The sequence below is a fragment of the Rhinatrema bivittatum genome, chromosome 2 (assembly GCF_901001135.1).
Source record: "Rhinatrema bivittatum chromosome 2, aRhiBiv1.1, whole genome shotgun sequence".
Classification (NCBI taxonomy): Eukaryota; Metazoa; Chordata; class Amphibia; order Gymnophiona; family Rhinatrematidae; genus Rhinatrema; species Rhinatrema bivittatum.
Genome location: NC_042616.1, coordinates 5,845,227 through 5,868,761, shown reverse-complemented (window position 1 = coordinate 5,868,761; position 23,535 = coordinate 5,845,227). Strand labels below are relative to the sequence as shown.

The window sequence follows — 23,535 nt, the reverse complement described above, 5'->3', positions numbered from 1 at the left end:
GGATCTCAGAAATCCCCTCAGGAAATCTCGACTGGGGGAGAGACCCTTAGGTATCACCGCAGGAGAACGGGGCTCGTTTTGCAGGTACGGTTTTCTTTGTTTCTTCTTTAAATTTGGAGTTTGGTTTTCTAACGCTGTGCAAGCGTGTGTGAAGGCCCGAACTGCTATGGAGACGGAAAAAACTGGAGAGCAAAGCCTCGTGCACGGGTATATGTAGGGTTAACGTCAGATTGAAATCTGACTCAGTCTCCAACTGCTATCAGGAGCACACTGTACCCATTGGTCCTGAGTCCAACTGCTACACGCTAGGAAATATAGTGTTACACAGTCTCCAGTGGGTGAGCTGTGCCACCTTTTTGTGCCTCTCTGTGTTCAGGGCCTCTGCTGTCAGTACCTGACACCCAGCGCTGAGATGGGTAACCACTTCCAGGTCTGTTTTACTGGATCTGCATTTGTCCATGGTACCAGTTTTCTCCATGCAGGCTGGGAACTCTCTCATCCTGTGCTGTTATCAGTCTTTCATCTTCACCTCTCCTTTGACATTCCTGCATTAGATTCTGATCTACACGTGGCGGCTGTTGAAGTAGCTCTTGATTTCTCGCTGTATCTCTAAGCCACTTCTTTTTCCTTGTTTGCCAGTCTGATATTTTAAAGAGCTTCTCCTGCTTTACAAATTCTCTTCTTCCTTTCCCTAACATGTACTTGTGGATTCTCACTCGTTCCTTCTATTCACTGTAATGTGGATCCAAGTGAAAGGGTGGAGAATATTTGTGGCCATTCACTTTCCTATTTCAGTGCTTTTTGAGCATGTGGTTCTGTTACTGCTGGAGGCCTAGGATAGTTTCAGTCTCAACATGCACTGCTTCTTACAGAAGAGCTGCTGGGTATGGATAAGATCTCTTATTCTTGTATTTAGTTGAATGAGATATTTCTGAAGATGTTTTATGGGACCCAGAATAGATGATGGTTGAAGGTTATCTCAGCACATTAGTCCAGGCCCTTAAACAGTATTCGTCTTGGTCATATTTAGTCTAGATGTTATACAAGATCACCAGTGAAGGCTATCAGCAAGCCTTGACAAGATTACTTTACTCTATTCCATACCTCTCGGCCCCTTTCCTGAGTGGCGCTTCCAGTGTCTTCTCAGAGTTCTTTTGTTACTGAAGTATTTATCACACTCAATACATTTAAAAGGCTTCCTTCTCAAGTGCGCCCTTTGGTGCTTCTTCAGCGAAGTTTTATATCTAAATACTTTCCCACATTCAGTACATGGAAATGGTTTCTCTCCTGTGTGGATCCTTTCATGCCCTATAAGTGTACTTTTATTTCTAAACAATTTATTGCACTCACTACATCTAAACGGCTTTTCTCCCGTGTGAATCATCCAATGTATTTTCAGATGTATTTTCTGCATGAAGCTTTTACCACACTCTGTACATATAAATAATTTCTCTCGTGAGTGATTCTTTTGATGCTTTTTCAGCTGTGATTTAGTACCGAATATTTTATTGCACTCAGTACATGCAAGTATTTTCTCGCCTCTGTGGGTACTTTTGTGTTTTCTCACTGCAGACTTATATCTGAATAATTTACCACATTCAGTGCATGGAAATGGTTTCTCTCCTGTATGGATCTTTTGGTGCCTTTTCAGTTGTGATTTATCACCAAATAATTTATTACATTCACTGCATGAAATTGGTTTTTCTCCTGTATGAGTCCTCTTGTGTATTTTCAAATATGTTTTGCGGCCAAAGTATTTACCACACTCTGTACAGTTAAATGGTTTCTCTCCTGTATGTGTCCTGTGATGTTGGATTAGAAGTGATTTTACACTAAATCTTTTGTCACACTCAATGCATTCATATGGTTTCTCGCCTGTGTGGGTCCTGTGGTGTATTGTCAGATTTGATTTTACTTGAAATCGCTTATCGCACTCAGTACATGCGTATGGTTTCTCCACTGACAATGTTTTCTTATGGCTTCTCTGATGTAATGTTAAGAAGTCCTTTCGGCCAAAACATTTCCCACATTCAGTACATGCAAAAGGTTTTTCTCCTGTATGAATTCTCTGATGTGTTGTTAGAGTATCTTTGCGCGTGAAGCACTTCTTACATTCAGTACATTTAAATGGTTTCTCTCCCGTGTGGATTCTCCTATGCGATATCAAACGTGATTTCCTCTGAAAGCATTTTCCGCAGGTGTCACAGGTAAGAGATTCCTTTCCTGTTCCCTCTCTCTGGTGGAGGTCAGAAGTCCTTTGATATCTGCTCTCACTCTGAATGGTAATCTCTGCTCTCAGGTGTCTCTGGTATTCAGGGATGTCTGTGAGCGCTCTCTCACTCCTCTCACACTCAGTGACTCCATTCGGTGAGTCTCCTGCATGGTTTGTCAGCTTTTTCTTCGATACCTGCTGACTTCTAGCATCTCTCCTCTCAGGCCCTTGAGAAACATTCTCACCGCAATCTTCTGACTGTCTCAAGATCAGTTCCAGAGGACATTCCTTTTGATTCTCCTTCTCATTATCTGTTGGATACAAAAAGTAAGACATTAATCATGTATTAGTGACTACATAGTAATACAATAAATGATGAATAAAAGACCAAAACAGTTCCTCCAGTCTGCCCAATCCACTTTGGGCATAAATTCCAAACACAATCCATCATGACGTTTCCCAGAGGTCTTTTATCTCTCCTCCGAACCATTTTCCTCCCACTCCCTTCCATATTTGTCTCCAGTAGTGCACAATCTGTTACAGCGATGGCCTCCCTGTAGGCCATTTCAGGGCTTGCCATCTTATTTATTTAAAATATGTTACCTGTCCTTCCATAGTTCAGCAAACAAACATACATTCATCAAAGACAGCCAGACTCAAATAAGCTCACTATAGGCAAGCTGAAAGATGCAAGTCTTAAGAGCCTGGTAAAACAAGGAAGAATCCTTTATAGATCTTAAGCTCAGCTGGAAAGGAGAGCAATTGAAAAGGCACGTTCACGAGTCTCACCCAGATGGTCGTATTTATGAGATGAGACACCGAGACCTGGTTCAAAGGTCGCAGAGGCCGTGTAGGCATGAAACTCTTCAAAGTGGCAGAGATCCAAGGAGAAGGGATGTCAGTAAGTAGGTTGTGTATGATGGTTGCAAGCTTACATTGAATTCAGGACACGACAAGAAGTCAATGTAGGGAGAGCAATACAGGGGTGATGTGATCTCAACTAGGAATGCCAGTGAGGGAGGCGAGCAGCAAATATTTGAAGCAGCTGAAATGGACATTTGGCACAGGCAGACAATCCGATACAGAGAGAATTACAGTAATCTTTACCCGAGAAGAGTAGTGATTGAAGAACTGTTTGAAAGTCCAGAGGATCCAACAGAGGTTTCAAATGCCATAGTAAGGAGAAATTACTACTTACCTGATAATTTCCTTTCCTTATTGAAGGGTAGGTAAGTCCCAACAAGTGGGTTATGCACCTCTGTCAGCAGATGGAGCAAAAGCTGACATCACGGCTATATAGTCCCACCCCAACATCAGCCCGCCAGTATTCTCTGGAAAAGCCAAAACTGTGGACAAAACTGCTAATACTTGAACACTGCTGGCAACAAGCAACCAGTCATGTTTCTCAACAGGTACAATGCGCTCAGCCACAAGAAGGAACATATCTAGCAAACTAAGGGCTAGAGAAGTCACTCACCAGTTGTGAACGAAGAGCAGGAAATCATACTCTGTATCGCTCGCCTTAAGAAGGCCAACCACAAAATCCAAATCCGGCAGGCAAGGGTGGATCTGGCTGCCAGCCGTCCAGTCAATACTGCTTCCTCCCTAGCCCTAACATCCAAGCGGTAAAAAGTGTGCAAGGATGACCATGTCGCTACTCGGCAAATTTCAGCGGGCGACAAGAAACGACGTTCCACTCACGATACTGCCTGAGCCCCCGTGGAATGCGATCTAATCTGCTTCGGTAAGGCAACCTCAGCGGCTACCATAATGACTTCCTTAACCCAACGGGCAATTGTTGCCCGCGTTGCCGATGCTCCCTCTTTCCTTCCACCATGGAGCACAAACAGGCCATCAGACTTCCAGTCTTGGCAATGTCCCAAGTGCCGCAGCAAATGATGCTCGACATCCGAGGAACACAGAAGGCGGTACACGGCTTCATCTCTGTCAACATCCAAGGACTGATTCAAATGAAACGCCAAAACCACTTTGGGCAAAAAGGAAGGCGCTGTCAAAACTGGAGCGCACTTGGAGTTAGACTCATGGCAGGAAAGGGCCTGCAGCTCAGAGACCCGAAATGCTGAACAGATTGCTACCGGAAAAACTGTCTTCAAGGTAAGCAGCCGCAAGGAAAGAGCATGCAGTGATATAAAAGTCATGCCTGCCAAAAACTCGAGGACCAAGTTAAGGCACAACAGGGGGCGAAGATGCTTAACGCCCTTCAAGAAACGTGACACATCCAGATGGGAAGACCTAGGCCCTCCATTGACTCTCCCCCTATAACAAGCCAGGGCTGTAACTTGAATCTTCAAGGTGTTAAGGGCCAAACCCTTACACAAACTGTCTGGTAAAAAATCCAGAATCACAGGAATATCCACCTTGATCAGTTCAGCACCTCGCTCAGAACACCAGGCCTCAAAAACCTTCCAAAAACTCTAACATAGACAAGAGAAGTAGAAAAAGGTCCAGGCCCGAAGAAGAGTGGACATTTCTGCAGGTAAAAATCCCCACTTTAATAACCAATCATTTCAAAGCCCAAACTGCAAGACAGATTCGACTGGATCTTTGTGCAGAATAGGCCCCTGACATAACACATCCATCCAAGACTGTGGCCTGAGGGGACTGCCCACCAGAGACTGGCGTACCACCGCCTTCAAACCCAATCCAGATCCACCAAAAGGACGCTGTTGGTCTGACTTGAAATCTTCTGAAGCAGCCTGCCTATCAAAGGCCAGGCAGAAACACATACAAAAGGGCAACGCTGAACAAGAACGTTGATGCCCATCGCTTTTAGGTCCTGCCTGTGACTGAAGAAGCGTGGAACCTTCATATTGTTGAAGTTTGCCAACAGGTCTAGATCGGTAAGCCCCAGTGATTCACCATGAGCTGAAAAGCCTCGTCCACCAGCTCCCAGTCTCCTGGGTGCAAGCTTCTCCTTCTGACAAAATCAGCTCCGATATTGTCCTTTCCAGCAACGTGAGAGGCGGAGATGCTACTCTGCCCAAACCATGAACGCATTTATCTCTTCCGACACCTGTTGACTCTTGGTTCTACCCTGATGATTGATGTAAGCCACCGTCGTCGCATTGTCGAATATTACTCAAGACTGTCCGAGCCTCTAGCCACTCAGCAAACCGCAGGCATGCTAACCAAAACTGCTCGTGCTTCCAGTCTGTGGATGTTCCACTGCTGCTCTGCTGCATTCCAGCACCCTCGTATCACTGACTCCTAAAAGTGAGCCCCCCAGCCCTGAAGGCTCGTATCTATCATGAGCACCAACCAATCCAGCGCCTTTAGGGAAACTCCCTTCCTGAGATTATCCGCCTGTAACCACCAGTCCAACTGGAACCTCACTTCTAATGGAAGAAGCAGGCTCACCTCATAGTTCTGCGACTCCATCGAGAGAGCAATGCAAGCTGAAGAGGATGCATATGAGCCTTCACCCTGGGAACCACTTCCAATGCGGCAACCATCAACTTCAGGACTTGCAGGTAAAACCACACTGGCAGACGAACAGAGTTCTGCAAGGATCAAACCTGCACCATTAATGTGCGGATCCGAGACTCCGGCAGAAATACTCTGCCCGGCCTTGTATCGAACCGAACCCCAAGATACTCTAGGGTCTGAGACAGCTGCAAATTGCTCTTGGCCAGATTCACCACTCAGCCTAGATCCTATAGTAAGGAGACCATCCTGCAGGAAGCACGAAGACTCTCTTGCACGTCTTGGCTTGAATCAACCAGTCGTCCAGATAGGGGTGAACTAGAATGCCCTCCTTGCAGAGGGCCAGCACTACCACCACCATGACCTTGGAAAAGGTCCTGGGCACCGTAGCTAATCTAAAGGCAAGGCCTGAAACTGGTAATGACGATCCAGAATAGTAAACCGGAGGAAGCGCCAATAGATGTGACTGTGTAGATACGCCATCCATCAGATCTAAGATGTGAGGTACTCCCATTATGACAGAGTGCACTGTTTCCATCCTGAAATGTGTGACTCATAAATGTCAGCTGACACCCTTGAGATCCAGTATGGGCCGAAATGACCCTTCCTTCTTGGGCATGACCAAATAAATGGAATAGTGGCTCATATTTTGTTGCGATTCGGGAATCGCTGTATTCAGGTTCAACAGCCTTTATAAAGTTGCTTCCATCTCTATCCTCTTCTGAGGGGAGTTGCAAAGAGAGACCATAAAAGCATCCGGAGGAATGCAACAAAAATTCGAAAGAATACCTGTCCCGAACCATCGAGAACCCATTGATCTGAAGTAATCTGGACCCACCTATGATAAAAGTGAGATAGGTGACCACCTATATTCTGCACCACCAGGAGAGCCCACAAACTTCATTGGGAAGACTGAGGAGCTCCTCCTCCGCAGCACACATCCTTTTGAGGATGTCCCATGGTGGTACGCTTCGTGACAGAACACACCAAGGCATCCAGAAAAGGGAAAAAACAAGAAGCCTTGAGTAGGGTGACCAAAATGGGGTCCTTCTTCTGCACCCCCAAGGAGTCAGACCCAATCACTCCGAGGGTCTTCAAGGTCTGAGAGATCAAGTTTGGCAACTCGTCTATATGAAAGAAATGGAGAACAGTTGTCTGAGGCTTCAAATCTGGGGGAATCTCCCCTTCTTCACCGGGAGAACCACCACCCTCATCATTAGTATCATCTTGATCCAACTGCATTCAAGCCTTGTCAGACTGCGCTGCCCCATTGCGCTTGACCGTGGAGACACTCTCCGCATGCACCGATCTACCTTAGTAGGCAGTGCTGCCTCAGAAGACCCCCCCCCCCCTGTAGAAATGGCTGCAATCCCTGGAAAAATTCTACCCAGGAAAAAGAGGACGGGTCCATTCCAAGCCTCACAGGCCCAAAGCTGACATCCTGAGAGTGAGTGTCTCCTAACGACTCGATCTGTGGATTGACTGAGGGAGGGGACACCCCCATCGTGCCACTCTCAGTCCCACTCCCCGCAGACTGAGGAGAAGGACCATTGCCGGCAAAATCTGAAGGAGGTAAATCTTCCCAATCTTCCCTGGCTGAGAGCAGGAATGGGTTCTGGCTACGGGGAGAGGCTAAACCTTTCACCGCGGAGCCTCTCTCGGCCTGCAACCACTATTGAAACTTTAGATACATGCCAGTCATGGCTACCGGACTGGGGGCACTCTACTGAGGGAGGGACCACATATATTCAACTCAGGAGGCAAGCGGTGCTACACAGATGTCTCGTCTTTCCGTTATCTCCTCTCAATTCCTCCTTGTCTTCTTTTTACTCGCAGACAATCCCCCGAAGGGAAATGCATGTCTATCATCTGCTGGAGACAGAGAATACAGGCAAGCCAATGTCAGGGCGGGACTCTATGGCATGATGTCAGCTTGTGCTCTGACTCCATCTGCTGGCAGAGGTGCATAACCCACTCGTTGGGACTGACCTTCCCGAACGCTAAGGAAACGAAGTTTATGGAAAGAGGATTGGGTTACAGTTTTAATGTGAGTGTGCGTAGAGAAAGAGGGAACAATGAGAAATCCCACACTGCACGCTGTCTTTGTGATGGGAATAAAATGACCATGAAACGAGAGTTTATCTGGAAGGCTTGAAGGAAGAAAAGAAGATAGAATCAGAAGTCGACTTTTACTAATATGGAGAGAGAAATTAAATTATTCAGTGAGGGCCCAGGAATATTTAAAAGGAAAGAAAAACTGTACGTCGCCAGCATACAGCTTATGCGCACCCAAAGGCTCATGAGTTATCAGCGGAAAGGAATCAGACAGATGTTAAATGATGCCACGGAAAGGGCTGCAGCCTTGGGATACGCCAGCCGAAAATGAGAACCAAGTAGAGGAATCCGAGTCGACTTTCAGGTTAGTGAAAAAGCAGAACCACCAGGAGGGAACATTTCCAGCACAACCCAAGGATGCCAAACGAGAAAAAGGGATGGCGTGATGGATGACATCCAAAGCCGAAGAGATGTCAAGAGGGATAGGCGCATACTGTGCTCCTGAGCCAAACCCACAGCGGACAGTGTCAAACGCAGAAGGCAGGAACCTTTCGGCGCTGTGAAAACCACGAAATCCAAACTGGTATTGCTCAAGGGTAGGATGAGAGTCAAGGAAAAAGGGAGAGTTGCTGTATTTCAACTTTTGCTTCTCACCAAAGCAATGCCAAGTTGTGCAATCCCCACAGCCACCAAAGTTAGTGAGACCGCTGTAAATAAATAAATAAATAAAGCCGCCCTGTCTGGAAGCTCGATGCAGTCACATCGCTGCTGCACGGCACGGACGAGAGAAAACATTTATTGCTTTCTGTACTGGGAAACAGTTAATACAGATCAGCAGGGAGGAGAATATGGAATCAGATGAAAGCAGCAGGGGCAGGTGGGTCTGAACGGCCGTGCTTGGAAGATGCTGCAGACTTATGAAACGTGGCAGGACAGTGCCGCACGTTAACCTGCTCGTAAAAAGGTTTTATCATGAGGAATAAACCGGAAACTTATTCTGGGCCTCCTGCTCTCAGCACAAACCTGGAATAAAATTCCCAGACTGACTGGCAGGGGCGGATCTCACGGGAAAAGATCCAAACACCCAATCTCAGGTACCGGCCCAGACCCAGAGCCATGCAGGAGCTGGAGTCAGGAGAAAAGTCACCGACGACCTTCAGTGAATCAGCCCTCGAGTCCGCTAAACATGCAGGATGGAACCAGACTGCTGGCGCTAACCCTTAAAAAGGAGATAGAGCAGCTTTTAAACTAGAACAAAGGGGAAAGCCGACAGTCGCTCAGCAGCGCATGGTTCGGAGAGATGTATCTTTAAAGGATACTAATGATGCACTAGAATTAGGGCATCCCGACAGTGAGGTTCCAATAATTAGAAAAGTAGTCCAAATGCCTGTAACTAAAAACTCACCTGAGCTAAAAAATTCTAACTTATCCCTATCAATTAAAAAGCAGAATAAAAATACAATCAAAAAACAAACTTTGAAATGTTTGTATGCTAATGCCAGAAGTCTAAGAAGTAAGATGGGAGAATTAGAATGTATAGCAGTAAATGATGACATAGACTTAATTGGCATCTCAGAGACATGGTGGAAAGAGGATAACCAATGGGACAGTGCTATACCGGGGTACAAATTATATCGCAATGACAGAGAGGAGCAGTCGGGAGGAGGTGTGGCGCTTTATGTCCGGGATGGCATAGAGTCCAACAGGATAAACATCCTGCATGAGACTAAATACAAAATTGAATCTTTATGGGTAGAAATCCCTTGTGTATCAGGGAAGACTACAGTGATAGGGGTATACTACCGTCCACCTGGTCAAGATGGTGAGATGGACAGTGAAATGCTAAGAGAAATTAGGGAAGCCAACCAAATTGGTAGTGCAGTAATAATGGGAGACTTCAATTACCCCAATATAGACTGGGTAAATGTATCATCGGGTCACGCTAGAGAGATAACGTTCCTGGATGGAATAAATGATAGCTTTATGGAGCAAATGGTTCAGGAACCGACGAGAGAGGGAGCAATTTTAGATCTAATTCTCAGTGGAGCACAGGACTTGGTGAGAGAGGTAACGGTGGTGGGGCCGCTTGGCAATAGTGATCATAATATGATCAGATTTGATTTAATGACTGGAAAAGGAACAGTGTGCAAATCCAAAGCTCTCGTGCTAAAACTTTCAAAAGGGAAACTTTGATAAAATGAGAAAAATTGTTAGAAAAAAACTGAAAGGAGCAGCTACAAAAGTAAAAAATGTCCAAGAGGCGTGGTCATTGTTAAAAAATACCATTCTAGAAGCACAGTCCAGATGTATTCCACACATTAAGAAAGGTGGAAAGAAGGCAAAACGATTACCGGCATGGTTAAAAGGGGAGGTGAAAGAAGCTATTTTAGCCAAAAGATCTTCATTCAAAAATTGGAAGAAGGATCCAACAGAAGAAAATAGGATAAAGCATAAACATTGGCAAGTTAAATGTAAGACATTGATAAGACAGGCTAAGAGAGAATTTGAAAAAAAGTTGGCTGTAGAGGCAAAAACTCACAGTAAAAACTTTTTTAAATATATCCGAAGCAGAAAGCCTGTGAGGGAGTCAGTTGGACCTTTAGATGATCGAGGGGTTAAAGGGGCACTTAGAGAAGATAAGGCCATCGCGGAAAGATTAAATGATTTCTTTGCTTCGGTGTTTACTGAAGAGGATGTTGGGGAGGTACCCGTAATGGAGAAGGTTTTCATGGGTAATGATTCAGATGGACTGAATCAAATCACGGTGAACCTAGAAGATGTGGTAGGCCTGATTGACAAACTGAAGAGTAGTAAATCACCTGGACCGGATGGTATACACCCCAGAGTTCTGAAGGAACTAAAAAATGAAATTTCAGACCTATTAGTAAAAATTTGTAACTTATCATTAAAATCATCCATTGTACCTGAAGACTGGAGGATAGCAAATGTAACCCCAATATTTAAAAAGGGCTCCAGGGGCGATCCGGGAAACTACAGACCGGTTAGCCTGACTTCAGTGCCAGGAAAAATAGTGGAAAGTGTTCTAAACATCAAAATCACAGAACATATAGAAAGACATGGTTTAATGGAACAAAGTCAGCATGGCTTTACCCAGGGCAAGTCTTGCCTCACAAATCTGCTTCACTTTTTTGAAGGAGTTAATAAACATGTGGATAAAGGTGAACCGGTAGATATAGTATACTTGGATTTTCAGAAGGCGTTTGACAAAGTTCCTCATGAGAGGCTTCTAGGAAAAGTAAAAAGTCATGGGATAGGTGGCGATGTCCTTTCGTGGATTGCAAACTGGCTAAAAGACAGGAAACAGAGAGTAGGATTAAATGGGCAATTTTCTCAGTGGAAGGGAGTGGACAGTGGAGTGCCTCAGGGATCTGTATTGGGACCCTTACTGTTCAATATATTTATAAATGATCTGGAAAGAAATACGACGAGTGAGATAATCAAATTTGCAGATGACACAAAATTGTGCAGAGTAGTTAAATCACAAGCAGATTGTGATAAATTGCAGGAAGACCTTGTGAGACTGGAAAATTGGGCATCCAAATGGCAGATGAAATTTAATGTGGAAAAGTGCAAGGTGATGCATATAGGGAAAAATAACCCATGCTATAATTACACGATGTTGGGTTCCATATTAGGTGCTACAACCCAAGAAAGAGATCTAGGTGTCATAGTGGATAACACATTGAAATCGTCGGTTCAGTGTGCTGCGGCAGTCAAAAAAGCAAACAGAATGTTGGGAATTATTAGAAAAGGAATGATGAATAAAACGGAAAATGTCATAATGCCTCTGTATCGCTCCATGGTGAGACCGCACCTTGAATACTGTGTACAATTCTGGTCGCCGCATCTCAAAAAAGATATAATTGCGATGGAGAAGGTACAGAGAAGGGCTACCAAAATGATAAGGGGAATGGAACAACTCCCCTATGAGGAAAGACTAAAGAGATTAGGACTTTTCAGCTTGGAGAAGAGACGACTGAGGGGGGATATGATAGAGGTGTTTAAAATCATGAGAGGTCTAGAACGGGTAGATGTGAATCGGTTATTTACTCTTTCAGATAGTAGAAGGACTAGGGGACACTCCATGAAGTTAGCATGGGGCACATTTAAAACTAATCGGAGAAAGTTCTTTTTTACTCAACGCACAATTAAACTCTGGAATTTGTTGCCAGAGAATGTGGTTCGTGCAGGTAGTATAGCTGTGTTTAAAAAAGGATTGGATAAGTTCTTGGAGGAGAAGTCCATTACCTGCTATTAGGTTCACTTAGAGAATAGCCACTGCCATTAGCAATGGTTACATGGAATAGACTTAGTTTTTGGGTACTTGCCAGGTTCTTATGGCCTGGATTGGCCACTGTTGGAAACAGGATGCTGGGCTTGATGGACCCTTGGTCTGACCCAGTATGGCATTTTCTTATGTTCTTACCCAGGGAGCTCAGGGTCTCATAATTCTCCTTCATCACCTCCCGGTACAGCTCCTTCTGCCCCTCATCCAAATACCCCCACTCCTCCTGGGAGAAGTGGACAGCGATGTCCTCAAACGTCACCGGCACCTGAAACACAAAATCAGAAACACATTCAGTGACACGTGGAGGGGGCTCAGCGTGCATCAGATCTCAGCCGGATTTATTCTTTCTCCTCGTGCATTATCACTGAACAGAGGACGCCAGCTCCCCTCTGCCCCAGCAACTGCCAGGCTTGTTCCTTCTGCGCGCGCTCTGTAACACTGCTCCCAACCATTATTTACGTTGTAAACAGTTAATTGTAAGAAAATCCACATTCTGGATTTGTTTTAATCCTGTGGCTCGTCTATTTCCATGCAAGGGCAATAAGCAGATACACAAGGAGAGGGAAACACGAGCTCACAGATAGGAGCCCGGTAGCCTTCATCTAGGTTTATCTTCTGAATGTCCTCATCAGGAGCAAGACGACGAGCGAGACCTTACACACACACAGTCGGAGTGCTCGCCTTTAAGTGTAATGGCCCAGACGCACCAGGCAGAGTCCCCATGGCTCGAATTCAGTCTGGGTTGCATTGTGACGAGAGTACAGTGGTGGGAAAGAGGAAAGGGTCACCTTCCTGAGCCCCAACCATCGTTCGGCCTCTGTTCAGTCACAGAAGCTGCAGGCAGGGAGGGGACAGGAGGCTGCGGAAGAGAAAAGGTGTGAGTGTGTGTGGGGGGCAGCCCTAAAATCTGCCTGGGTCCAAACAACTTTTCTGAAAAGGTCCAGAGATCGTCGAACGCCCCTGGATGACATCTTCTGCTGCTGGAAAGCCCTCCACCCGGATCCTAGTTGATTTTTTCAGCCGCTTTCAAACACCACCGGCCACGCTATCCGAGGAGATAGGCTAATGGGCATCAACGGCCCAGCCTTCCAAGGGTTTTGGTGATTCGCAGATCACTCTGGGCAACTCGTCCTCCTCTTGCGTCAAACCTCTGCCATGCGATGAAGGCCGGGGATCGGTCCTCACACCGGCCCTACTCGATGTCCATCTCAAGCCCTTAGCGGAAGGGACACGGAAACGCGGGCTCCAACGTTCTGTGTACACGGATCGACGTAACCACTCTAACTAGAAACTTCCCTGCAACCACAAAACGTATCTTCGGGATACGTGCAAGAAGCAGGGACTTTAGACATCTCAAACAGCGCTGCACGAATGATTGCTTATTTGGATACTAAAATAACGGGGGCCTTGTTGATGAGGATTAAATGATGCACAAAGCAAAAGTATGTTGGCTGGAGGGCCCGTTAACCGCAGTGGTAAGCATCCCACCTCTAAAACAGGGGAATTGAAAGATAAGCATTAAACGTAAAAGGTCAAAGAGCATGGAGGATAGAACCCTGGTATACTCTAGAACTAAAAAACATGAAATCAAATCTAAAAAAGCTCGAAAGAGCATGGCTCAAAGACCCCTCCACCACTCAACTGAATAAATTCAAATCCTACATGCACTCCTACCGAGTAGCTATCGATAAAACCAAAAGAGACTTCCACTCACAACGCATACACCACCTACAATTCAACCCTAGAGCCCTATTCCAACTAGTAAACAACTTAACTAAACCTTGCACACCATCCATACCAGACATAAGACAACCAAACAAAATGTGAAGAACTTGCCTTATTCTTCCATAATAAAATCAGCAACATCATGTCGCGTTTCCCCTTCAAGCAAACATACAACGATACAAACACAACCCCAAGCCACTTCTAATCTCTCATCATTTGACACCACCTCATCCCTAGAAATTGAATCCATCCTTAAAAAAATCAGACCCTCTACACACCCTACAGACACCATTCCTACAAAACATCTCCTCTCCATCCCCGGGATCATCGCCAAACCTATGTCAAACATCATAAACAAGTCCATTGAACTTGGCAGTATCCCAAAAAACCTTAAGCATGCCATTGTTAAACCCATACTGAAAAAGCCCTCCCTCGACCCCTCTGATCTCACCAATTTCCGACCTATCTCCAACCTGCCTCTAATCACAAAAGTCCTTGAGAAAGCCATAAACAAACAGCTATCAGACTACTTGGATGAAAACAACATCCTTTCCCCCTATCAGTTTGGCTTTCGCAAACACCATAGCACAGAGACCTTACTCATTTCACTCTCCGACCAAATCTTGAAAGGTCTTGACAAAGGTCTCTCACACATCCTCATTCTCCTAGACATATCCGCTGCATTCAACACCATTAAACATCAAATACTATTAGAACGTCTTAGCAGCATTGGCATCTCAGGCCTGGCCCTACAATGGTTCCACTCATACCTAGCTGATAGACAATTTAGCGTACAAATGGGAAACTCCACCTCCAAGCCCCACAACCTCTCTCAAGGAGTACCGCAAGGCTCATCTCTATCCTCTACGCTTTTCAATATATATCTCCTCCCCCTCTGCTATCTCCTTGCTAAACTTGACCTTCCGCACTTCATATATGCCGATGATGTGCAGATACTTATTCCTATTAAAGACTCAATACACAAAGCTATGGAAATTTGGAAATCCGCCCTCTCGGAAATTAGCAGCCTCTTATCCAACAACTTTCTCGCACTCAACGCTACTAAAACAGAACTTATCCACATATCACCCCCTAATATCACCCCCACCCTCTTTACGACCCCCACTGTCACACACAACAATGTTCCTACCACTAACCTCACCTTTCCCACCCATGTTGGGAGCCTCGGCGTATCCATTGACTGTCACCTCAACTGCAAGAAATTCATCAATAATACCCTCAAAGACTGCTTCTACAAACTGCACACCCTAAAAAGACTCAAACCTCTCCTACATCTCAATGACTTCCGTACCATATTACAAGCCCTCATATTAACGAAAATAGATTACTGCAACTCCTTGTTATTAGGCTTGCCTAAAAACACCATACAGCCTTTACAACTCCTCCAGAATGCAGCCGCACGGATACTCACCAACACCCACAAAAATGATCACATAACTCCTGTTCTTAAACATCTACATTGGTTACCCGTAGCTTCTAGAATTGCCTTCAAAGCCCTCACCCTAATACACAAATCTCTTCACAACCAGAACATGCACTGGTACAAAGAACACTTCTCATTTCACAACAGCAATAGACCCACTAGAAAACAATATCTAGCTACATTACACACCCCCTCACCTAAGCTTACTAAACTCCGCACCACAAACGAAAGGACCCTATCCCTAGCAGGCCCGCTTCTTTGGAATAAGCTACCCACCTCCCGCCGCCAAGAAACTTGCCCAAAAATATTCAGGCAAAACCTGAAGACCTGGTTCTTCAAACACTCTTACACCTAATATTCACACCTCCTCTCTCACCCTCACCCCCCCCCCCCCCGCAGACCTGGGTCACCTAACCTGGCTCTTCAATTACTCCTACCCCTAATATTCACACAACCACCCTCACCCCACCCCCCCCAACTCCTAACCTCTCCCCTTCCCTCTCCTCCTTTTTACCCCCTCCCTCTACTTTAATCCTCCTCTCCACCCATACCTCCCATAAAGTGAATTTTATCAGGACTACATATTGTATATAAAAAATTTGTATATAAAAATTTGGTTCCCAATCACGTGTATATATACCTCCTTTAATTGTGGATACCCCCCTATATATCAGAATCTCCCCCCCCCCCCGTTTAGATAACCTCTTTCACATATCCCACTCTGATAATTTTACTTATATAATCTAATCTGTTATTTGTATGTTCTGAATGTTCCTTATTTAATTATGCAATAATTGTAAAGCCTGTTGCTAAGTTCTGTTCTATGTAAACCGACGAGATGTTCCCAACGTTCGTCGGTATATAAAAGTTATTAAATAAATAAATAAATAAATAAATTTGCATTAGAAAGATTTTTTGTGGTTACAGAAAAGCTCCGCGTTAGAGTTTTCTACGCTGATAACATTCAGGCATTTATATCATTTGGATTGGACAGAGAAATAGACACGTGAAAGAAACAACTGCTGCCTGCGGTAAACTCAAGCTCAATCCCAGCGCAAGAGAGGCCTGAGCTCTGAATATATCCCCCACCCATCCTGGCAAGAGCCGACGGCGGCTCGGAAGTACTCCCCGGAGGTCCGAAGCCTGGAGAACGCAGTGACGAAGGCAGATAAAAGTCACATGAGGAGAGAGAGAGAGACAGCCTGCAAGTCGCCTTCTGTCCTTACCGAATTACTGCCTCAGCGCTCCCACAGAAACTCCTGAAGGGATGTCATCTGACCGCGGCTACGGAGACCACCCTACTCCAGTCCTCACGTTCCAAGTCCCGTCCTCCAAAGCAGCAGCAGCAAACTACATTTCCCAGGTAAAATATAAACAACAACCTAACCCACAGATAAATCTAACAATAAAGAACCAGAAACAACGTTCAATCCATGCGGAGGACACCAAGAAAATCCGGACTCTGGTCCTACCAATGACTCTTCTATACGAGCCCTGCTTCAAAAGCCAAACCAAGAGCAATTCAAAGCCTTCTGTAGCATCTTCAAATCACGAAACAAGCAGGGGCGCTTCATCCGAAGGATTGCCCGTCTCCTTCCAAATCTTCTCGCAGACCATATATATATAGAAACTATATATATATATATATATATTATATATATATATAAATGATGGCAGAAGAAGACCAAACGGCCCATCCAGTCTGCCCAGCAAGCTTCACATTTTTTTCTCATACTTATCTGTTTCTCTTAGCTCTTTGTTCTATTTCCCTTCCTCCCCCACCATTAATGTAGAGAGCAGTGATGGAGCTGCATCCAAGTGAAATATCTAGCTTGATTAGTTAGGGGTAGTAGGGGAAGTAACCGCCGCAATAAGCAAGCTACACCCATGCTCATTTGTTTTTTCCCAGACTATGTTATACAGGCCTTATTGGTTGTTTATCTTCTCCCCTGCCGTTGAAGCAGAGAGCTCTGCTGGATATGCATTGAAAGTGAAGTATCAGGCACATTTGGTTTGGGGTAGTAACCGCCGTAACAAGCCAGCTACTCCCCGCTTTGTGAGTGCGAACCCTTTTTTTTTTCTTCTCCCCGGCCGTTGAAGCGGAGAGCTCTGCTGGATATGCGTGAAGTATCAGACTTTCTCTCCTGCCGTTGAAGCAGAGAGCTATGCTGGATATGGTTGATATGTCAGACTTTTCCCCTGCCGTTGAAGCAGAGAGCTATGCTGGATATGCTTGAAGTGTCAGACTTTCTCCCCTGCTGTTGAAGCAGAGAGCTATGCTGGATATGCTTGAAGTGTCAGACTTTCTCCCCTGCCGTTGAAGCAGAGAGCTATGCTGGATATGCGTGAAGTATCAGACTTTCTCCCCTGCCGTTGAAGCAGAGAGCTATGCTGGATATGGTTGATATGTCAGACTTTTCCCCTGCCGTTGAAGCAGAGAGCTATGCTGGATATGCTTGAAGTGTCAGACTTTCTCCCCTGCTGTTGAAGCAGAGAGCTATGCTGGATATGCTTGAAGTGTCAGACTTTCTCCCCTGCTGTTGAAGCAGAGAGCTATGCTGGATATGCTTGAAGTGTCAGACTTTCTCCCCTGCTGTTGAAGCAGAGAGCTATGCTGGATATGCTTGAAGTGTCAGACTTTCTCCCCTGCCGTTGAAGCAGAGAGCTATGCTGGTTATGCTTGAAGTATCAGACTTTCTCCCCTGCCGTTGAAGCAGAGAGCTATGCTGGATATGCGTGAAGTATCAGTTTTACTTCTCCTCTGCCGTTGAAGCAGAGAGCTATGCTAGATATGCGTGAAGTATCAGTTTTTCTTCTCCCCTGCCGTTGAATCAGAGAACTATGCTGGATATGCATTGAAAGTGAAGTATCAGGCTTATTTGGTTTGGGGTAGTAACCGCCATAACAAGCCAGCTACTCCCGTCTTTGTGAGTGCAAATCCTTTTTTCCACATTTCCTCTTGCTGTTGAAGCTTAGAGCGATGTTGGAGTCACAGTAACCATGTGTATGTTTATTGAATAAGGGTATTGTCTCCAGGCAGTAGCCATCATTCTGGCGAGTCACCCACTCTTCATTGGCGGCCTCTTGACTTTATGGATCCACAGTGTTTATCCCACGCCCCAAGAGCCGAAGAGGCAGTGCTGGGACTCCCTGTTCCTAGAGGTTCCTGGCCGGCCCAAACTCAGAAGCGCTGGAGCTCTTCCCCACAGGAGGCACAGTCGTTCTTCTGCCGCTCTTAGCCATCAACGTTCGGGCCCTCCCACGTGGTCCCCACTGGCAGCCTCCCTTGCCTTCCAAGCGGACGAGAGAACTAGTGGAGAGCTGCAGTTCTAATCTCCAGCGCTTGAATCAGGCCGAGCCTCAACTCCTTGACCGCTCCATCTCCTGAGACAAAACCGTACAGCGGCCACTGGCAAGTGCTCCCAGAACGCGGCCCACTTCCCTTCCGGGACTCTTCAACTATTGCTCGCACTTTAGCCAAGCTTCAGAACCGGAGAGGGAATTCACGCAGTCGTCCAGGGTCACCCGAGGATGGAGAGAGAGGTTACGGGGCAAACCAGAGGCGTCGTCCGCAAAGCCCAGGTCACACAGGAAAGCCAGACGTTCTCACATGACACTCGCCCGGCACGCAGCCCCTGTCCGTGAGAGAACAAATCAGCAACGCCTTCTCCTTTCCATCTCCCTTCGGGATCAAACATTTCACGCCCTCGAAGACGTTACAACCGAGGCAGCCTGGGGGGCAAAGACGGCCAGCGCCTGGCGGTACCGGGCAGAAGGTCCCCCGTTCAGTCCCCGGGTGAGGTCGGCCAGGGCTGGCGGTGACTGCCTAAGGGCGACACCTGGTGGCCCGGACCCAGGGCTCCCCGGAAGGGCCATCGCTGGACCACGACGCCAGCCCCTGGTTCCAACTAGGCTGGAAACACAAAGGATGAAACTGCCGGCCCCCAAAAAAAGGAGGCCACGGAGAATACGAGGAGCGCAGGCTCCATACAGCCTGGCACAGATCCTGCAGGAGGAGGCGCACACAGGTCTCAGCTGAGAGCAGATCAGCTCACGTAGCCTCTTTCCATGGCGTTTCCTGTCCCGTTACAGAGCCCCCCACAGCCAGGTCAAAGGGCCCTCTGTCCCAGGCTGGCCACTGCCGGCAGAGCGCTGCTGAAGGGGACCCGTTACAGGAAGGAACCGTCTTCTCCTCATTTACATCTCCTGACGTGAAAAGACCGCGCCTCCTGAGTGCGGTGCCCAGCTCACGAAAGTGACCGACAGGCTGCCCCGCCTGGACACGCAGAACGGTTTCCACCAAGGAAGCCCTCCTGAGAGAGCAGATCACGGCCGAGAGCCGAATCACAAGCAACCTCTGGCGGGAAAGGGCATCCAAGGCAAAACATAGAAACATGAGGGCACGGCCCAGCCATCCAATTCATTCTGCATCATCATTCCCATCAGTCAGAGACCCCCTGTGTTTATCCCCGACTTTCCTGAATTCAGATCCAGTCCTCGTCTCCACCACCTCCACCGGGAGTCTGCTCCATGCATCCACCTCCCTCTCTGTAAAGAAATATTTCCTAAGGTTACTCCTGAGTCTGCCCCCTTTCACCCTCATCTCAGGACCATTGAAGGAGTCTCACCTCCTGTGCATGGAAACCTCTGAGATATCTGAATGTCTCCATCATATCTCCCCTATCTCCCCTTTCCTCCAGGGTATCCTTGTTTAGATCTTTAAGTCTCTCCCCCCCCTAATGCTTTAGGATGAAGACCACTGACCATGTTAGCAGCCTCCCTCTGGAGCGACTCCATCCTGTTTATGTCCTTTTGAAGGTGGGGTCTCCAGGATTGTACTCAGTATTCCCAGTGAGGTCTCACCAGGGACCTATACAGGGGGAATATCACCTCCCTTTCTCTGCTGACCCTTCCTCTCCCTATGCACCCAGGCAGCTTTCTGGCTTTTACTGTCGCTTAATTCACCTGTTTGGCCTCCTTAAGATCATCAGATAAGATCACCCCCAGATCCTGCTCTTCCTGTGTGCTTAGAAGAATTTCACCTTCAATACTGAACCTCTCCCCTGGGTTTCTGCGTCCTGAATGCATTGCTCTGCATTTGTTAGCATCAAATCTTAGCTGCCAGACCTTAAACCATTCCCTGAGCTTCGCTAGATCCCTCCTCATGTCTTCCACCCTGTACAGATTTTGGTATCATTGGAAAAGAGATAAACCTTTCCCGACAACCCTTCCATTATGTCGCTCACTGAAATGTTGAAAAGGACCGGTCCAAGGTCCGATGCCTGAGGTGCAGCGCTGGTAACAACCCCCTCCCCTCAGAGAAACCTCCATTTACCGCTCCCCTTTGTCACCTCCCGTGCAGCCACTTTCTAACCCAGTCACAGTCTCTGTGGGATCCACACCAAGGGCGCGCAATTTATTTATAAATCTTCTGTGCAGAACCGGGGCAGAGGCCTCGCTGACATCCCAGTGCCCTACGTCTCCTGATCCAACTCTTTCCTGATGCAACCCTCTGCTCACCCAATCGGGGAAACCGATCCGATACGTCTGACGAGATTTACCTCAGGTAAAACCCCGCAGCCTCGGATCCTGCGATCCATCGGATCTCAGAAGCTGCGCTCTCCTCTGTTTTACCAGCGATTCCATTAGTTTGCTCCCCACGGAGGTCAGACTGACGGGCCTGTAGCTCCCAGCCTCCTCCTTACTTCAGCTCTTACGAATAGGAACCACATCCGGCTCTTTTCCAGTTCACGACCGAAAGAAAACGGCACCCGCTAACGTACGAGGGAAACGAAGGTGCAACCTATGCGAGCGAGATACAGAAAGCAAGGAGCGAGCACACGGACGGGTCCAGCAGGTCAGGAGCCCCTCACCGGCCAGCGGCGGCGGCAGCAGCAGCAGCGCGTCCTCTACACCAGGGACCCGGCCAGGGCAGACAATGCTGGGAGTACCGGGCTCCGGGTACCAGCAAGACCAGGCCCCCCCCCCCCCCCCCGAGCTCACTCCTGTGCTTTCACGGCGCCTCGGCGCACGGGCAGAGCTTCTCCGGGAAACTTCGTGCACCTTCCAGCTGGGTCCAGGTGAGCTTACCCTCACCCCGGCCAACGAGCGAGGGCGATGAGCGGAGGACTGAGCCGCACTGACGGCTTCGCAAGGCTCCCCTCGGAACGAGATGGGGGGCTGGCCCCAACCTTGGCAAGACGCCCGGTGATTACAGAACGAAACGAGGAGCAACAAACCCCCAGCAACCTGAACCCCAAATCTGTTTATAAGAAGGGACATGAGGGGGAGACCAGAGAAAAAGGAAGCAACATGATGTGAGGGGGAAGGAAGAGAGGGAGCGGGCAGGTAACACAGAGGAGGGAGGAAGGGACCCCCTGCACCCCCCCTCCCCCCCGAGAACCCATCCAGAGAAGAGCAGAGGGTTAACCAAAGCAGAGAGAAGGAAACCAAAGACATCCCCGTTCTAAGGGGAAACAATTCGAGGAAGAGAGGAGGCCAACGGCCCCGTCCCAGGGCTGGGGGGGGAAGAGAGCCTGAGGGCAGAGCTGCAGCCTGCGGGGAGGCCTCCCATCCCATCTCTCAGGGAACGGTGGCAGGGATTACCTCTAAATCTGAGAAAACGCAACCCAGGAATGGAAACAAATCACAGAGAGCCCAGGAGTGGCTTCCATGCCAGAGGAAGAGCAGCAGGAAGAAGAGCCTCAGGGGCGGGGGATGGGATCAGTCCCAGGCTGCATCCCCTGCCCCCCTCCTGCCAGTCTCCTACCTGCTGAGCAGAAAGCCCTGCAGCCATTCTCCTGCCCCTTCTCCAGAGCAGGATTTCCAGCCCCGGCTCCCTCCCTGCACCGTCCCTGGGGTGGGGGATGGGATCAGTCCCAGGCTGCATCCCCTGCCCCCCTCCTGCCAGTCTCCTACCTGCTGAGCAGAAAGCCCTGCAGCCATTCTCCTGCCCCTTCTCCAGAGCAGGATTTCCAGCCCCGGCTCCCTCCCTGCACTCCCTCCCTGCACGGTCCCTGGGGTGGGAGGGGATGGGATCAGTCCCAGGCTGCATCCCCTGCCCCCCTCCTGCCAGTCTCCTACCTGCTGAGCAGAAAGCCCTGCAGCCATTCTCCTGCCCCTTCTCCAGAGCAGGATTTCCAGCCCCGGCTCCCTCCCTGGGGTGGGGGATGGGATCAGTCCCAGGCTGCATCCCCTGCCCCACTCCTGCCAGTCTCCTACCTGCTGAGCAGAAAGCCCTGCAGCCATTCTCCTGCCCCTTCCCCAGAGCAGGATTTCCAGCCCTGGCTCCCTCCCTGCACCGTCCCTGGGGTGGGGGATGGGATCAGTCCCAGGCTGCATCCCCTGCCCCCCTCCTACCTGCTGAGCAGAAAGCCCTGCAGCCATTCTCCTGCCCCTTCTCCAGAGCAGGATTTCCAGCCCCGGCTCCCTCCCTGGGGTGGGGGATGGGATCAGTCCCAGGCTGCATCCCCTGCCCCACTCCTGCCAGTCTCCTACCTGCTGAGCAGAAAGCCCTGCAGCCATTCTCCTGCCCCTTCTCCAGAGCAGGATTTCCAGCCCCGGCTCCCTCCCTGCACGGTGCCTGGGGTGGGGGATGGGATCAGTCCCAGGCTGCATCCCCTGCCCCCCTCCTGCCAGTCTCCTACCTGCTGAGCAGAAAGCCCTGCAGCCATTCTCCTGCCCCTTCTCCAGAGCAGGATTTCCAGCCCTGGCTCCCTCCCTGCACCGTCCCTGGGGTGGGGGATGGGATCAGTCCCAGGCTGCATCCCCTGCCCCCCTCCTGCCCCCCTCCTACCTGCTGAGCAGAAAGCCCTGCAGCCATTCTCCTGCCCCTTCTCCAGAGCAGGATTTCCAGCCCTGGCTCCCTCCCTGCACCGTCCCTGGGGTGGGGGATGGGATCAGTCCCAGGCTGCATCCCCTGCCCCCCTCCTGCCAGTCTCCTACCTGCTGAGCAGAAAGCCCTGCAGCCATTCTCCTGCCCCTTCTCCAGAGCAGGATTTCCAGCCCCGGCTCCCTCCCTGCACCGTCCCTGGGCTGGGAGGATGGGAGAAGTCTCTATCGTCTTCTATTCCCCACCCTCCGGAGATTTCTGACCAATCACTGCTAAGGAGGCGGGATCTCCTTGTCTGGCTAGAGTGGGGCAGGAAAGCACAAGAGAGGAGACCTCCTCTGGCTAGAGTGGGGCAGGAAAGCACAAGAGAGGAGACCTCCTCTGGCTAGAGTGGGGCAGGAAAGCACAAGAGAGGAGACCTCCTCTGGCTAGAGTGGGGCAGGAAAGCACAAGAGAGGAGACCTCCGCTGGCTAGAGTGCGGCAGGAAAGCACAAGAGAGGAGACCTCCGCTGGC

At 48.5% G+C, this 23,535-nt stretch overlaps 1 protein-coding gene across 1 annotated transcript; it reads right to left on the bottom strand.

Moving 5' to 3' along the window:
- Window positions 1–201: 201 nt before the first annotated feature.
- Window positions 202–23,263, bottom strand: LOC115083448 (gastrula zinc finger protein XlCGF57.1-like). Its single transcript, XM_029587267.1, has 3 exons — window positions 23,134–23,263; window positions 12,159–12,285; window positions 202–2,523 (listed from the first exon to the last, which is right to left on the bottom strand). The coding sequence occupies exons 1-3, from the start codon at window positions 23,158–23,160 to the stop codon at window positions 1,094–1,096; spliced, it is 1,584 nt and encodes a 527-aa protein (XP_029443127.1). The 5' UTR covers window positions 23,161–23,263; the 3' UTR covers window positions 202–1,093.
- Between the last annotated feature and the right edge of the window lie 272 nt (window positions 23,264–23,535).

Bases quoted from the DNA above. Each gene is read 5' to 3' on its own strand.
- LOC115083448 (XM_029587267.1), bottom strand. From the start codon at position 23,160: ATGGCTGCAGGGCTTTCTGCTCAGCAG. The intron at 12,286-23,133 runs GTAGGAGACTGG...TTTGTGTTTCAG, and splicing joins CAGGGCTTTCTGCTCAGCAG to GTGCCGGTGACGTTTGAGGA. The intron at 2,524-12,158 runs GTAAGAACATAA...TGTATCCAACAG, and splicing joins TGAGACCCTGAGCTCCCTGG to ATAATGAGAAGGAGAATCAA.